At 36.6% G+C, this 17,996-nt stretch overlaps 1 protein-coding gene across 1 annotated transcript; it reads right to left on the reverse strand.

The window, feature by feature from the left end:
* On the reverse strand, nt 9,090–15,991 carry LOC109711664. The gene is made up of 8 exons (XM_020234813.1): nt 14,815–15,991; nt 14,581–14,724; nt 13,969–14,503; nt 13,698–13,797; nt 13,488–13,583; nt 13,067–13,336; nt 12,812–12,953; nt 9,090–9,217 (listed from the first exon to the last, which is right to left on the reverse strand). Exons 3-8 carry the CDS (start codon nt 14,046–14,048, stop codon nt 9,090–9,092), a joined length of 816 nt encoding a protein of 271 aa, XP_020090402.1. The 5' UTR covers nt 14,049–14,503; nt 14,581–14,724; nt 14,815–15,991.

Genomic DNA, 17,996 nt, shown 5'->3' on the forward strand with positions numbered 1-17,996 from the left:
ACACTAATATGGCTATTCGGTACACTTTAAGCCTTGATTGGAACACCGATATAATTGACAGTGCTAATCAAGTCTTATAAATAAAGGCTCTAACTATGGCTTTACCGAGGTGCATCTATAGTGCTAATGGGCACACCCATATATCTAGTAGTGATATATACACTTTTATAGGGGAGACCCGATTTTTTACATTATAGCAAAATATGGAACACTTATACGGCTATTCAGTACACTGTAAACCTTGATTGGAACACCCATATATCTGACGGTACTAAGTAGGTCTTATAAAAGGAGCTCTAGCTATTGCTTTACTGAGGTGCATCTGTAATGGTATAGAGCACACCCATATATCTAGGAAAAAGTAATATGACCACTTTTATAGTGAAGACATGATTTTTTACATCATAGCCAGAAACGGAACACTAATATGGCTATTCGGTACACTTTAAGCCTTGGTTGGAACACCGATATATTTGACAGTACTAATGAAGTCTTATAAAAAAAATGCTCTAGCTATGACTTTACCGAGGTGCATCTATAGTGCTAATGGGCACACCTATATATCTAGTAGTGATATATGCACTTTTATAGGGGAGACCCGGTTTTTCACATTATAGCAAAATATGGAATACTTATACGGCTATTCAGTACACTTTAAACCTTGATTGGAACACCCACATATTTGACGGTGCTAAGTAGGTCTTATAAAAGAAGCTCTAGCTATTGCTTTACTGAGATGCATCTGTAGTGGTGTAGAGCACACCCATATATCTAGGGAAAAGTGATATGACCACTTTTATAGTGAAGACATGATTTTTCACATCATAGCCAGAAACGGAACACTAATATGGCTATTCGGTACACTTTAAGCCTTGGTTGGAACACCGATATAATAACAGTGCTAATCAAGTCTTATAAATAAAGGCTCTAGCTATGGCTTTACCGAGGTGCATCTATAGTATTAATGGGCACACCCATATATCTAGTAGTGATATGTGCACTTTTATAGGGGAGACCTGATTTTTCACATTATAGCCAGAATCGGAACACTTATACGGCGATTCGGTACATGCGAAGCTTTATATGGCACACCCATATACATGACAGCCAATCTATGTACCTACCAGTGATAGACAACAACGGAACACCTATACGCCGGTTCGGTATACTTTACTCCTTGTTTGGCACACCCATAGCTCCACATATAAATACCCACTACATGTTAGATGGCCGTTAATTAATTTGCATTTGTAACCAATCTATATTTCTTGATAATGGATGAAGTAAAAAACTTATATACCTACACTACCAAGTGCATGCACGATGTAGCGGGGCGGCCATGGGCACTTGAGCAAGACGGCAGGTTCTCGTACCCAATACCAGTTCGCGCTCTTTATTCCCAACAGGTACATGAGCAGATGCTCGAGGAGTGGGAATATAGGGTCTCAGAATCAAATGATATATTTGAGTATATAATGGTAAGAGGTAGTGTATACACGTGTCGTGCTATATTTCTTCCTATAAATGATGTAAACACATTACTAACTTCTTTAAATGTAATATGTAAGGAAAACAACGAAATGGCCTTAATGATGCTCGATGAGTATCCAGAAGTGTCCACGCCGAATCCCCGAACCTATTCTAATTACTTAAGACTATCACATGAGTTCAATCTTGCTGAGCGAAGATCGCAACTTAGCAGAGATGCTTATTGGAATGCTTTGTATGCTGAATGGGCTAATCGGTTTGGAGAAATTATGCAAGTTGTTGAGGACCTCTTTGCTGTGTCAGCCCCTATTCCTCCAGTTCCTTTCATATTTCCACCAGGAACCTTAAGATTACTTGCGAGAGAGATTGTTGCAATGCGAAAAATAGTTAAAAAAATGCTGGTGCGTCGAGCTTGGCACGCTATGGTCTCACATGCTATCAGGTTCTTCAAAGATAATAACATAGATATTAATAGCAGCATGTATCATCGTAACGTATCGTATCACAACTATGCATCGGACTTTTACCTATCAGATTCCGAATGATGTATAATAATGGTATTTACAATACTACGAGTGTACACTTTTTAATGCCGGGTTGGAATCTTTATAATGTATATAAACTTTATATGGTATTTCAATATATTGAGTTTATAATTTTCTCATGCATCTAAAATGTTATTTTCAATATAAGTGTGCAACAAATGTTCCCGTATTTATGTGTAATTTCAGTAAGATTCCCTAATCTGATGTTCTATTGTATGCGAAGTTAATTATATTCAATTATAAGCATTTCAGTTAAATGGAAAACTTATAGAACTGTTCCGTACACTTAAAGGGTAGGGTTTACTTTTATAGTTATAGCTTAATTTGGAATAAACAGTGAGCGCAACGGATCCTATAATCACTACTGCAGGAACATCCATATATATGACAGTGCTAAATAACTCTCATAAAAAAAGCAAAGAGCTATAGCTGTACCGAGGTGCATCTATAGCGGTGTAGGACACATCCATATATGTAGTGGTAGGGTACATCTATCGTCATAGACAGAAACGGAACACTTATACTGCGATAGGGTACAACTATCGTCTTGGTTGGAACACCCATATATATGACAGTGCTAAGTAACTTTCAATAAAAAAGCCCTAACTATAGCTGTATCACGGTGCATCTATAATGGTTTAGGGCACATTCATATATGTAGTAGTGGCAGGGCTACTTTTATCTGCCAACCTGATTTTGCACATCATAGCAAGAAACGGAACACTTATACTGCAGTTGGGTACAGTTATTGCCTTGGTTGGAACACCCATATATATGACAAAGTAACTCTGAAAAAAAAAGCTCTAACTATAGCTGTACCGAGGCGCAACTATAGTGGTGAAGGGCACATCCATATATGTAGTAGTGATAGGACCACCTTTATCTGTCAACCTGATTTTGCACATCATAGCCAGAACGGATCACTTATACTGCGGTTGGGTACAGCTTTCGTCTTGGTTGGAATACCCATATATATGACAGTGCTAAGTAACTCTCAAAATAAAAGCTCTAGCTATAGCTTTACCGAGGTGCATCTAGAGTGGTGTATGGCACACCCCTAAATCTAATAGTGATATGACCACTTTTATAGTAGAGACTTGATTTTTCACATTATAGCCAGAAACAAAATACTTATAAGGCTATTCGGTACACTTTAAGTCTTGGTTGGAACACCCATATATCTGACGGTGCTAAGTAAGTGTTATAAAAAAAGGGTCTACCTATAACTTTACCGAGGTGCATCTAGAATAGTATATGGTACACCCCTATATCTAGTAGTGATATGACCACTTTTATAGTGGAGACTTGATTTTTCACATTATAGCCAGAAACAAAATACTTATAAGGCTATTCGGTACACTTTAAGTCTTGGTTGGAACACCCATATATCTGACGGTGCTAAGTAAGTGTTATAAAAAAAGGGTCTACCTATAACTTTACCGAGGTGCATCTAGAATAGTATATGGTACACCCCTATATCTAGTAGTGATATGACCACTTTTATAGTGGAGACTTGATTTTTCACATTATAGCCAGAAACAAAATACTTATAAGGCTATTCGGTACACTTTAAGTCTTGGTTGGAACACCCATATATCTGACGGTGCTAAGTAAGTGTTATAAAAAAAGGGTCTACCTATAACTTTACCGAGGTGCATCTAGAATGGTATATGGCACACCCCTATATCTAGTAGTGATATGACCACTTTTATAGTGGAGACTTGATTTTTTACATTATAGCCAGGAACGGAATACTTATAAGGCTATTCAGTACACTTTAAGTCTTGGGTGGAACACCCATATATCTGATAGTGCTAAGTAAGTGGTGTAAGAAAAGGCTCTACCCATAACTTTACCGACGTGCATCTATTGTCACGTCCCAATCCCCGCCAATTTGGTCGGGTTCGGGTCACGTCAACAGACGCCGAACGGACAGAGCCTCCCTTGTCCACCCAAGGCTCTAACAACATGTATAAATAAGCAATCAACAAGAGATTTGCATATATAATACAAGGCTTGCACGAGGGCAAGCAACAACGGAAGCGAAAGCTCTAAGCTAAATATACAACATACATGATATTTAATTAGATTTAAACCAAATACAAGTAAATAAAACTATTACATTCCATTCATCCATCATATCTTTTTACATTTAGTCATCCACCAAATACATGATTGTTGACAACTTTACATCTCACTAAATCAACAAAAGAAGTTGATACATGTAAATATAGGAATGACTACAAAATGCAAAATAATCCCGGTGGCCGCTACCTACGGCGCTAAACCCTTGCCTCGGTCCTCCGCCGCCCCGCTCGTGCTAGGACCTGTAGGGTTAGTGGTGTGAGAACTACAACAAAGTTCCCAGTGGGTTCGGCATCCGACCTCACCGACTTACCCACTAGGTCTATCCAGGCATAAGTATTTCAAGGAAAGAAAAGTAACCAATACTAATGCATCTAATACTATGCCTGCAGAAGAATGTCAGTGGATACATATACTCAATGCAATAATAGAATGCATGCATGCTCAAAGTATGAATAGGCTCTGGCTCTTACCCAATCTTACCGGTTAACCTTGTTAACCCCAATAACTCACAACCCAAATCCCTTTTTACCGGGGAGGCTCCAAGCACTACCGACTCGAGGGACCGTCTTTAGGGACCGCGCTCCCTGTGGTGACCATTTTCGGAAACACACCGCTTGAGGAGGAGCGACCTCCCTCAAGCCAAGACTTGTCATGAGTATCGATCAAATCCCCAAGTTGAGGATATTTAGCCGCATGTCACATTGCCACTTTTGTGATAGGCTCTCTACCTATGTTCTCATACCACTTTCTAGTCGATCTCCTTACAATGCCACTATAGTTAAATCTATGTTTAACATCCATTTGTCCAAGCCAATCTATCTCCCTATTGTCATTGTCACCATTTGTTTACTTGTGCCAAGTCCAAGTCCCACTATCATGCAATTCCTAGGGTCCAATAACACATGTCCATCATGTTTCCATTTCCCTCTATTTTCAAATACCCTTGAAATAAACATAATGAAAACAACCAAAGTTCACATGTGAATTAACCCTAATATGCATGAAGGACTAACAACCATATGCTCAAGAATAGAGAAATAGATATAGAAGGGAATCCAATGATTCCGGCGTGCACCCCCCACCTTGTGAGGTATAGGAAAACTATTCCGATGATTCCCACGCTCAACCGATCACCACTCTTCGACCTACAACCCCAAAGAGAGCCAAATTAGGTCCATTGTATATAAACCATACTCTAACATTTTCATAGTGTCAAACGGAGTTGTCCAACGTGTTTAGGACACCCCCAATTAGATTTCTACGGGGTCAATTTGCCCCCGAAAAATTCTAGGGCAAAAGCCCCAATTTCCAAGCCCTATCAATGCCGTTTAGGGTTTCCCCTTGGATTGATCTTGTAGCTAAGCAAAAGATAGCTTAGAATCACCCAAGAAGCTTCCTAATAAGGTTTCCAAGCTCTTGGTACCAACCCTAGGGCTTCTAACCCAACTTCCAAGGGTTCAACATGAGAGTACCTTGAGCTCTCATGGGTACCTTGTTGTTTATGGCTCAAAAGAGCTTCTAAAACCTCTAAGGAGGACAAAGCTCCAAATCCTTAGGTTAAAACCCAAACCCTAGAGGAAATCTTACAAGAACTTACCTCTAGCCCATGCTCCACCAAGATTCTTCTTGTTGGAGAGCTCCTAGAACCACCAAAGCCTCCAAATCCTTCTTCTCCTTGCTTCTTTTTCTTCTTCTCCAAGCTCTAGTGCATGAGTTCTAGAGAGAAAAAGAGAGAAAATGAGAGAGGGGGAGAGAAATGGCTGTGGGAGTGAAGGGGATAGCTATATAAAATGTTGTGACAATTGCACTTAAGCCCCTCCACTTGTTTCACAGTGCACTGCCCAGACTGGGCATTTTTCGCTGTCGGGGACCGGTCTCCCCGATCAGGGACCGGTTCCCGAACGTTGGGTTTTCAGGACTTAGCCGATTTTCTGGCTTTTTCGGCTGCTGCGTGACGGGGGACCGGTCTCTCCTTCAGGGACCGGTCTCCCGAGGACCAGTCTCACTACCAGGGACCGGATACCTCAGGTTTCCTGGCAGGCTACGCGTACGGGGACCGGTCTCTCCTTCAGGGACCGGTTCCTGAGAGCACAAAATCTGGGACTTAGCAAGATTTTGGAATTTCACTCTCTCGGGTCCCTTTGCACTATAAATAGGCTCCAATGCACATAGGGCTTATTCTTACTCGTTACACTCCGCGTTCCGCTCATTTCGACGGAACTCGGCACGATTTACGATGGATGTGGTATGTTACATCTATAGTGGTGTAGGTCACACCCATATATCTAGTAGTCATATGACCACTTTTATAGTGGAGACCTGATATTTCACATTATAGCCATACACGGAACACTTATAGCGCTATTTGGTATACTTTAAGTCTTGGGTGGAACACCCATATATCTGACAGTGCTAAGTAAGTGGTATAAGAAAAGGCTCTACCCATAACTTTACCGACATGCATCTATAGTGGTGTAGGTCACACCCATATATCTAGTAGTCATATGACCATTTTTATAGTGGAGACCTGATATTTCACATTATAGCCATATATGGAACACTTATAGCGCTATTTGGTACACTTTAAGTCTTGGGTGGAACACCCATATATCTGACACATCTATATTTCCATAGATCTCAATTATTTCGTTATCCCATAGTAGTTTTCATGTATACCAGCTATAGCTTAACTGAGGTACATCTATAGTGTTGTAGGGCACACCCATATATCTAGTAGTGATATATGCACTTTTATATTGGAGACCTGATTTTTTCATATTACTTCCAAACACGGAACACTAATACGGCTATTCGGTACACTTTAAGCATCGGTTGGAACACCCATATATCTGACGGTGCTAAGTAAGTCTTATAAAAAAAGCTCTAACTATTGCTTTACTGAGGTGGATCTGTAGTGGTGTAGAGCACACCCATATATCTAGGGAAAAGTGATATGACCATTTTTATAGTGAAGACATGATTTTTCACATCATAGTTAGAAACGGAACATTAATATGGCTATTCGGTACACTTTAAGTTTTGGTTGAAATAGCCTAAAATGAGACAGTTATAGAGGTCACGCGTACACCTTTAGTGTTAAATGGCACACCCATATACCTGCCAGCTTGAAATGTCAACTTTTATAGGATAGGCCTTGCTTTTGCAATTTTCGCTTTGAATGGGACAGCTTTAAAGGGGTCCGATACATCTGCCGTGTATAAGGGCACACCCATATACCTCCCTCCTCTATATGTCCACCTATATAGGGTAGGCTTTGTATTTGCAGTTATAACTCAGAATGGGACAGCTTTAGATGGACCCAGTACATCTGTCGCCTTGCAGGGCAAACCCATATACCAGACACCGATATGTCCATCTTATAAAAATGAAGCTCTAGCTATAGCTTTACTTAGGTGCAGCTATAGTGGTGTAGGGCACACCTATATATCTAGTAGTAAAATGACCACTTTTATAGTGGAGACCTGATTTTTCACATTATGGCCAGAAACGGATCACTTATATGGCTGCTTGGTACACTTTAAGCCTTGGTTGGAATACACATATATCTGACAGTGCTAAGTAAGTGGTATAAGAAAAGGCTCTACTCATAACTTTACCGAGGTGCATCTATAGTGCGTAGGTCACACCCATTATCTAGTATCCACTATTGACACCACTTTTATAGTGAGACCTGATACTAAATAGTTTGTGAAAATTGAATTTGATAATTTTTTCAGCATATTCAGCTATAAACAAGTAGTAAAAAAATTAAGCAGCTAATAAAAATGTAGGGCTTAAAAAATATATGAACAAATGCTCTATATGCTTCATGTAGTATAGTAGGCAAATTTATACTCTGTAAGAGGCAAAAAAAGTCAATTCGCATTAAGTATCGTTTGGTTGCGGGGATAAGCAAAAGGTGGCTATCTAGGTATAGTATAAATTGAGGGTATATAGGCGGTGATTAAATCAATTTGGTGTTTCGATGAAAAATTGGTTTAATTCTTGAGAATTAAACAAAATAGCATTTGGTTAAATAAGAGGTAAAAAAAGGATAGTAGTTTTTATAAATAAAAAATATAACTATTACCCTCTAAATATATTTTAATTTAAATTATAAAGCTTTGTATATATTATATTTTTAAAAAATTTTAAATACTCAACGTTGAAATTTAAAATTTGAAATTGTAAAAATTCAAATTTAAATTAAAATTTTATAATTTAGATTTCAAAATTTTAACCTTTTAAGATGCAAATTAATTTGAAAAATATAAAATTATTAAAGTTACTTTTGCTTTCCTAATTTAAAATACAAATTTAAAATTTTTAAATTTTAAATTATATAAACTTATAATTAATAAATTATAAAATATAATTATAAATTATAGAATTATAAATTGTAAATTATAGAATTAAAATTTTAAGTTAAATGAATTTATATAAATAAAAATTTAAAAATTAAAATTATAAATTTTATAAAATTATAAATTATAAAATTATAAAATTATAGGTTTTTTTAAAAATTGATAAATTTAAATTTTAAATTAAATTTATAAATTAAATATTATACAAGTATAAATTATAAAATTTAAAATTTAAATTTAAATTGTAAATTATAAATTTATATTATATTTTAATTATAATAATATAATTTATAAAATTTTAAAATATAAATTTTTTATTCTTAATTTTTTAAAATAAAAATAGTGGTGGGAACAATTAATAAAATTTATTTATTGTTCATTGGGTGGCTCGGGTTCGGTTTAATTTTTTCTGTGAACCGGATTCATTTAATAAAATGCTCGTTTCTCTGTTAGGTGAGCTACCCGACTTCCCAATCAAAAGTTAGGGCTCAATTTAGTCGAGTTCTCCCTTCAAGTCTCCTCCTTTTTGAGTGGCCAGCAGCTCGCAGCTTGCAGCTCGCAAGCCTCTCGAGTAGCCACCAGCTCGCAAGCCTCTTAAGGCTCCTCATCCTTCCCTTTCGCTGTCAGGGCGTGTCGCCAGGGCGTTACGGATTGCTGCTGCTTCCCCTTCCGGTAAGCTTATCTTCCCGTAGAGAAAGTAACAACTCAAGTGGAGGCGAGTGATTTCGTTACCTACATTATGGAACAATTAGGAATAATATTGAAAATTTTTCTTTCAGCCATAACCTACATGTGTAACATTGTGTAATTGATCCTAAATATTGTAGGTCAAGTTTGAAACCATGTACAGAAAATCGAACTCCAAGTTATTAAGTACGGGTCGAAAATGTGCTTTGCGTACAAGTGTAAATCAATTACGAGTGAATGTGGTTTCAAAAAGTACAATCTCTGATACCGGTGACAGCGACGATGATTTTGTTGATCCACCTCCAAAGAACAGTGTAATATTTCGAAGGAAGAGAACTGTGCATCATGAACCCCGACTGATTATGACATATATTAGTTGTGATAGTGATGATGATTTTGTCGATCATTCGCTACAATAGTGTGATTCGCATCAGCTCCGACTATTGCGTTGTGTCCAGTATACTCTGCATTTAGTTTTAATATTTGGTCTGTGTACATATTTTAATGCTTATTGTACTGTATACTTTTCGTATTGCGTCAGTTTGTACGATATTTTATTGTTTATATTATATTAGATGGATTCAGCTTTAACACTTTGCAGTTGCGACAAGAAACCAAACACACGCTTCTGCCATGTGGATTGCTCGATTTAGATTTTCGACACAACTCGTTCGGAGATTTATATGGGTGTCCATGATATAGTGTAAGCTGGCTCTATATTGTTGATTCATTATTGGACATTATTTGTGTGTATGTTATTATTATCTTTCGCGATGCGTCGGAGTACGCATGTATGTTTTTTGGTTTTGGTACGACCAATAATTTCCGAGCTTGGAGTTATCTCTAGTGCTGTTAATGGTTATAGAAACTTATAGTTCGGTGAAGAGCGGGTTGCCAGAGAGAAAAGACTAGAAATGGGGTTTTTGTAATGTTGATAGTAGTGGATTTTTGTATCCTGCTTAACTGTGTGTGGCAGGGTACATGACCTGTATATGCAAAAAGGGGGCTTGGGGCTTGTTAGTAATCTTTATTATATATATTATTATATTGTCTCTACTCTTGTTGTAATATTAACATGTTTGTTATTATTGTTGGTGGTAGACTTTAATTATTATGTCTTCAGTGCGTGTTGTTTGTTGCTTTATTTCTAGTTTTCTGATAGTATCGTGTTACATTTATGGCGTAAAGCAAATTTTGTTCTAATGTTATCTACTATGATAATTGAGTGTACTTCAATGTTCAATACGAATTGTTACTTTTTTATCTTGTGCACTTTTTATTTGTTTATGTTAAAGTGATTTCGTTGTATGTCTTGTTTAGCATATATCATTTATCAAACTGTTTTCTTGGTTCAAGGATGACGGTATAGGTGTGCAAATACATCTTATAAGTGGTGAGGGCGATTCTGTAACTACCAGAGATAAGGCTACACGGCATCACTTAAAGGGGGTTGTGCTGGTGTGTGTCCACTTGAAGTAGGCTTTACTTTTGCCGTTTGAATAGAATGGATTTGTAGATGTGACATGTACTGCTTGTGTAGTTGTATGGGCCAGCATATACGTCTCACTTTCATTAGTGCTAGGATTTGTTTTTGTATGTATGCTTGATGGAACGTTGTGTAGGTTCACATGTACGTTTAGTGTTAATGTGCACACCCGTATACTTCATTTATATGTACTTTTCAATGCTAGGCTTTACTTCTTATAGCTTTTCAGGAACATTATAAGTCAGGTATAGTAGATATAAGCGTGATAGGGAACACCATAGACTGATGACATGTCGATCTCTGCATGTGTGCGACCTGTTTAGCTATTGGGTCATCTGCATCTAGTACAAAATATAGAAACATATTTGGTCATTCATTTGGTAGGCTTTATTTTTGCGTTATAACTTAAATAGTCATTATCCTACTCCGGAATATCTGTAGAGTAAAGAGCACCAACTTACTGCCACATCTATATGTCCATTTGCATGATGATTGCTGTTATTTACGTTATATGGCTTCATCTTCAGTGTATACATCTCGGAATCTGTAGGGTTTAAAGGATTATAGCCTATATTTTCATATCTATGTCCCTTCTATATGGTAGATTTCTATTTTACAGTTATAGCTTAAATGAAAGTTATAGCTACTCCCGAAACATTGTAGGGCTAAGACCAACCCAATATCTGCATTTATTATATATCATTCTATATGGTGGCTTTTTTTGTAGTTATAGCTTAAAATAGATAAGTTATACCCTCCCGGAACATTTGTAGCTAAATAGTACAGCCCATATCTGCATCTATCTATCCACTTCTATTATGGTGTCTTGGGTTCTGTGCGTATAGCTTAAATTTGGAACACTTTATAGCAACCCCGGACATCTGAGGGGTAAAGGCCACCATACTTCCTTCTATATGTCCACTCTATTATGCGTTTACCCTTTACTTGTGATGATTATAGTTTAAATAGAACAGTTTTCATGGCTTCGAATTCTTGTTAGGGTTAAGATGTACACGCATTACTGTCTTCTATCTATCCACTTCTATATACGGTGCTTGGTGTGCGGTTATGTTTAAAATGGTAACGTTATTACAACTCGGACATTTGTAGGCTAAAGCGACACCTCATATCTGCACTATTGATATGTCTTTTTTTTATGTATAGCCTTGGGTTGTGCGGTATCATCTTATGGAACGTTTTATATATTCTTTAAATTGTAGTGTTAGGCACCTATACTTTCCTCTTAAATTTATTTCTGTTGTACATTTATTTTTTGCGTTATGATTAAATGACGTTTAACCCTGCCGGATTTTGTCTAGGCTAAGAGCACAGCCATATACGTCCCATATTGTCCACCTTCTACATGGTAGCTTTTGCTTGTGCGGTTATAGCCTTACAATTGAAGGGTTATATTCCCGAACATCTGTAGTGCTAAATCCTTTATGCAGTTAGCTACATTAGTGTTCTTTATGCAGCATACCTTCACGCGTTGCGCGTCGGTGCCTCAATAGGTTAAGTGAGACCTGAGCGCTACAGAAAGGTGAATTCACCTTTCGTTGTGTTTGTATAGTTCGCGACGCTTAATACTTCTGCGCTTTTACTCGGCGCAAAACACCACAGTAGGGCATCTCTCTCAACATGGTGCATTTGCTTTCTGAACTATCTATTTCGATCGATAACTTATAATATTATTTTTGCAATATAATCTGGATAAATTCAGTTATGATAAATCGTGAGAAAATGACTACAAGGTTAAATCGAACATTAATCATAGGGATTAATTGAATAAACTCTTATTACATCACTTACACAATACATCCAAGTTGATAAGCCGCATACAGGCTTCTCGTCACCAATTCAATTGCTTTCCAATCATTATGAAAATCTGTTGAAGACACTCTAAGTGGCCAATTGTAAATTCACATATATTTACAAATGCCGTACATTGCACAATTGCAAATTAATTATATAACAAGTCCCGAGCAGTACCGTATAATTGAAGACTCCTACTATAAATTCAGCTTAGTTTGCCGTGTGCTCAGTATAGGTATAGGGTCACCAGAAAGTGGATCTGTGGATCGCACTGATCTATGAGCACGGAGGAGGGTTCCATTATCGTCAATGCAATATATCGGGACGAGGCCGTTTCTTACGATTTTTCAGCAAAAGCCATGTGTACATGCCACAATCAACTTCGATGGAACCCTGTTGTTGACATTCCTTATGAAATATGACGTCAGAAGCGCCGACAGGGATTTGGAGGATGTGCTCAAAATAGGACGTAAACCATTTCGCCTTTCCAAGACAAAAAAAATGGTTAATTAATTCAAATGAGTAGATAGTAGATGTTACTGTCGCGTGAATAAATAACTAAAACACTCTGTCTACTGAGAAAAATAAAATAATACCAGCAGCTGTGCCGCGTCCTGTGCCCCGCTGTGGCTCCACAAAGAGTTCCAACTCTCAAAACGTCGTTCCTTCAAATCAATCGATAGCAAATGCCAATGCCAATTACTATGTAACGGAATAAGTACATATCTACAAGTGTTACAGGTTTGTGTATTTATTTTATCCAGAAAGTGACGTATAGATGCGGATCCAAATGCGACATCCTTCACAAAATCAGCTGTTACTAGATTATTCTTTCCATATCCCTGCATCTTATTGAGTACGTGCATCTGCACAGAAACAGAGAACAAGATAGCATCTTCAGTGAAGGCTAATAGTGATCTTCAGAAAACAAGAAAGCATCTTCAGAGAACAGAATAGCATAGAAACAGAAAACAAAATAGATAACAACTAATATAATAGTGAAGGCATCAAACTCACCGCAACTTCAGTTCGCAAGAAAATACCCGGTTGACTAAATTTATGTACACCCATGCAATCGAGCTTATCAATTATATGTAAATATACATTAATCACCTAAATAAAACAATCAGCAAAATAATGAGAATTAGAATAATATATATATAATTAGATATGTATATAACAAGCTATAAGCGCTAACTACAATGCATAATCCGTGGCAGCACTAACCTCGTCACACGTCGGGCCTCCAAATAAGTAATCAATGAGGACTTGACCGCTAACAGAAGGTGAATCTGACCCTTTTGTATCATCTTGCCATATGGGTCCCCTATAAAAAGAACGTTTAATTAATAATACGAAAGAAATGAATGTTCTGTCCAGTTAAGATAGAATATTTTACCAAAAATATCTAATCCTAACTAATCACTACATGTATATAAAGATTGACGAACTTTGTTATAGGTCGGGAAATTAGAAAATTTATTGCGTCCTGCTCAACTTTGGAAATTTTATCTCTTCCGGGGTTCTTGCGACGACGCTCAATAATGACCCCAGGCTCCTGATCCGGTACAGGGACATCACTCTCTGTTGGCTGCTTTCTTCAACCACTGCGCCTTGGCCACCTTGAGGTGGATCAACACCGGCTTCGGCTTCGTCTTCTGCAGCAGCGGCTGTACTAGCGCTAGATAGTTGCGCTTCAAGCTTTGCATTTTTTTTCTTTTAGCATTGCATTTTTCCCCTCCAACATCTTATTCCGATCTTGTAGTTTATTAAGAGCTTACTCCAATTGATTCAATAAGGAGCTCATATTATTGCTACTTTCACCGGCAGCAGTTGTTGCCACGGGGGCCGCTGCCTGTACCACCTTCGAGAGAGATGTACGAAAGGACAATATCACAATTTGACAAATAAAATCTAACCAAATAATATTTTCTACTAACTCAATTCAGTAATATCTGCTCCGGTCGGCTGCCACGTAACATGGGCTTCAATATAGACATATCATTAGGGCGGTAGGTAAATGTGGGTACAACCTGCCAAAAAGATAAATCTATTTAATAAGTATTATAAGAAAATTATATAAAACTACATTCCTTACAGTAATGGTTACCTCTGCAGGAGTATAACTCGGCAGCTTTGTTAGAAGCTTCTCGTAACACCGATATGCTTTTGAACCCTTCCATTTTCTCATCCGAAGGACAGCCTTGTCTTCGTCGGAAGTACCTAACCCCTTTATATGCTTATAAGCCCAACTCTGTAAGTTTATCAAGAATTGCGATTATTATTATTATTAAAAAAATTATGCAAGAGATATTCTATTGACAAAATACATCAAGGATATTACTTAATAAAAATGCTATTGTATATCCGTCAATATAGCCGGCAAGTCTTTCTTGGCCGCTATTCCGATGCTTCACACGCGGGGATGCTCTGGAGATCGAACTGACAAGATAATTACATACAGCATGGCCCAAGGCATATTCATCTATTCTATGCACATCATCTATATATCTATATATCGCCTTCGACACATTGTAGTGGCTGGTCGGAAAAAGGACTGTCGCAAATACGTATAATATAAATATACGCGCAAAATCAGCTGCCATCTCCTCTCCATTTTGACAAGCAATACTGTACAAAATATGTCTTAATTTCGACCTATCAGCATGCCGATAGTCACCATCGAAATATTTATCAAGAGTGCTCGACTTTACACTCTTGCTTTGCCATTCTATTGGTTCCCCCTCTGCTGGCAGCCTCACCAAAATGGATATTTTCTCTAGACAAAAGGGAAGAAATGTTTCTTCAATTCTAATACCTCTTCTCTCTTCGTCCCAAAAACTGAGGAGGTAATCGACTAACACAAGATCTTGTTTAATTGGAGGCAAGTCGAGATAAGAAAAGAATGGAGTAGTCTTCAGAAGTGCCATCTGTTCATCGGACATTACATCACGTAATGCGGGGCCAGCTGTTTGAAATCTACCCGCGGTCTTCGGCAACTCTGAAACACACATTGTGGTGTGCAGATGAACTGCGTAACATCTGCCCACAATAAGATCCATGGCCGCCCTTTTAGCTTTTGATGGCCTCTCTTTTCTTTTCTCTGCAGAATGCGCAGATGTGCCTTCACCACTTGTAGTGGCCTTCTTGCCCGACTTGGCTCTGGTGGAAACCATTTTTTCACCTGCATTTTATGAACCACAAGTAAGCACATAATTTCGTTCTGAAAGTAACGAGAAAATAGTGTTCTATTAAGCTCAAAGAGTGTTCTATTCTACTATGACAAAAGATTGTTCACAACCATACACCTATTAAGAGTGTTCTATTAAGCTTTACAACTGTTCTATTATGGCATAAAACTGTTCTAAACTAAAAAAATGATAGCAGTTTTCTATTAAGCTTTATAATAGACACAAAAGAGTAAGATTGCAATGTATACATGTTCGCAAGTGTAAACTTGATAAAACTATTCTATTAAGCTCTAAGAGTGTTCTATTCTACTATGAGAAAAGAGTGTTGACACAATAAAGCTAGCTATTAAGAGTGTTCTATTAACTATTAACCTTTACAACTGTTCTATTATGGCATAAAAGTGTTTTATTCTACTATGACAAAAGAGTGTTGACAACCATAAAGCTAATAGAGTGTTCTTTTAACCTTTACAACTATTCTATTATGGCATAAAAGTGTTCTATTCTATTATGACAAAAGATTGTTCACAACCATAAGGCTATTAAAAGTGTTCTATTAACCTTTACAACTGTTCCATTATGACATAAAACTGTTCTAAACTAAAAAACTGATAGCAGTGTTCTATTAAGCTTTATAATAGACATAAAAGAGTAAGATTGCAATGTATACATATTCGCAAGTGTAAACTTGATAAAACTGTTCTATTAAGCTCTAAGAGTGTTCTATTCTACTATGAGAAAGGAGTGTTGACACCATAAAGCTAGCTATTAAGAGTGTTCTATTAACCTTTACAACTGTTCTATTATGGCATAAAAGTGTTTTATTCTACTATGACAAAAGAGTGTTGACAACCATAAAGCTAATAGAGTGTTCTTTTAACCTTTACAACTGTTCTATTATGGCATAAAAGTGTTCTATTCTATTTTGACAAAAGATTATTCACAACCATAAAGCTATTAAGAGTGTTCTATTAACTTTACAACTATTCCATTATGACATAAAACTGTTCTAAACTAAAAAACTGATAGCAGTGTTCTATTAAGTTTTATAATAGACATAAAAGAGTAAGATTGTAATGTATACATATTCGCAAGTGTAAACTTGATAAAACTGTTCTATTAAGCTCTAAGAGTGTTCTATTCCACTATGAGAAAGGAGTGTTGACACCATAAAGCTAGCTATTAAGAATGTTCTGTTAACCTTTACAACTGTTCTATTATGGTATAAAAGTGTTTTATTCTACTATGACAAAAGAGTGTTGACAACCATAAAGCTAATAGAGTGTTCTTTTAACCTTTACAACTGTTCTATTATGGCATAAAAGTGTTCTATTCTACTTTGACAAAAAATTGTTCACAACCATAAAGCTATTAAGAGTGTTCTATTAACTTTTACAACTGTTCCATTATGGCATAAAACTGTTCTAAACTAAAAAACTGATAGCACTATTCTATTAAGCTTTATAATAGATATAAAAGAATAAGATTGCAATGTATACATATTCGCAAGTGTAAACTTGATAAAACTGTTCTATTAAGCTCTAAGAGTGTTTTATTCTACTATGAGAAAGGAGTGTTGACACCATAAAGCTAGCTATTAAGAGTGTTCTATTAACCGTTACAACTGTTCTATTATGGCATAAAAGTGTTTTATTCTACTATGACAAAAGAGTGTTGACAACCATAAAGCTAATAGAGTGTTCTTTTAACCTTTACAACTATTCTATTATGGCATAAAAGTGTTCTATTCTACTATGATAAAAGATTGTTCACAACCATAAAGCTATTAAGAGTGTTCTATTAACCTTTACAACTGTTCCATTATGGCATAAAACTGTTCTAAACTAAAAAACTGATAGTAGTGTTCTATTAAACTTTATAATAGATATAAAAGAGTAAGATTGCAATGTATACATGTTCGCAAGTGTAAACTTGATAAAACTGTTCTATTAAGCTCTAAGAGTATTCTATTCTACTATGACAAAAGAGTGTTGACAACCATAAAGCTATTAAGAGTGTTTTATTAATCTTTACAACTGTTCTATTAAGTTCTAAGAGTGTTCTATTCTACTATGACAAAAGAGTGTTGACAACCATAAAGCTAGCTATTCTACTATGACAAAAGAGTATTGATAATCATAAAGCTAGCTATTAAGAGTGTTCTATTAATCTTTACAACTGTTCTATTATGGCATAAAACTGTTCTAAACCAAAAAAATGATAGCAGTTTTCTATTAAGCTTTATAATAGACATAAAAGAGTAAGATTGCAATGTATACATGTTCGCAAGTGTAAATTTGATAAAACTGTTCTATTAAACTCTAAGAGTGTTCTA

Source organism: Ananas comosus, linkage group 6 (assembly GCF_001540865.1).
Source record: "Ananas comosus cultivar F153 linkage group 6, ASM154086v1, whole genome shotgun sequence".
NCBI classification, from domain to species: Eukaryota; Viridiplantae; Streptophyta; class Magnoliopsida; order Poales; family Bromeliaceae; genus Ananas; species Ananas comosus.

What these genes read in the sequence shown, in the direction of transcription:
- LOC109711664 (XM_020234813.1), bottom strand. Translation starts at nt 14,048, where the DNA reads ATGTCCCTGTACCGGATCAGGAGCCTGGGGTCATTATTGAGCGTCGTC. An exon ending in TCTTGCGAACTGAAGTTGCG is followed by an intron (nt 13,337 to 13,487) that starts GTGAGTTTGATG and finishes GTTTCTGTGCAG; the next exon opens with ATGCACGTACTCAATAAGAT. An exon ending in ATGGCTTTTGCTGAAAAATC is followed by an intron (nt 9,218 to 12,811) that starts GTAAGAAACGGC and finishes TCCATAATGTAG; the next exon opens with GTAACGAAATCACTCGCCTC.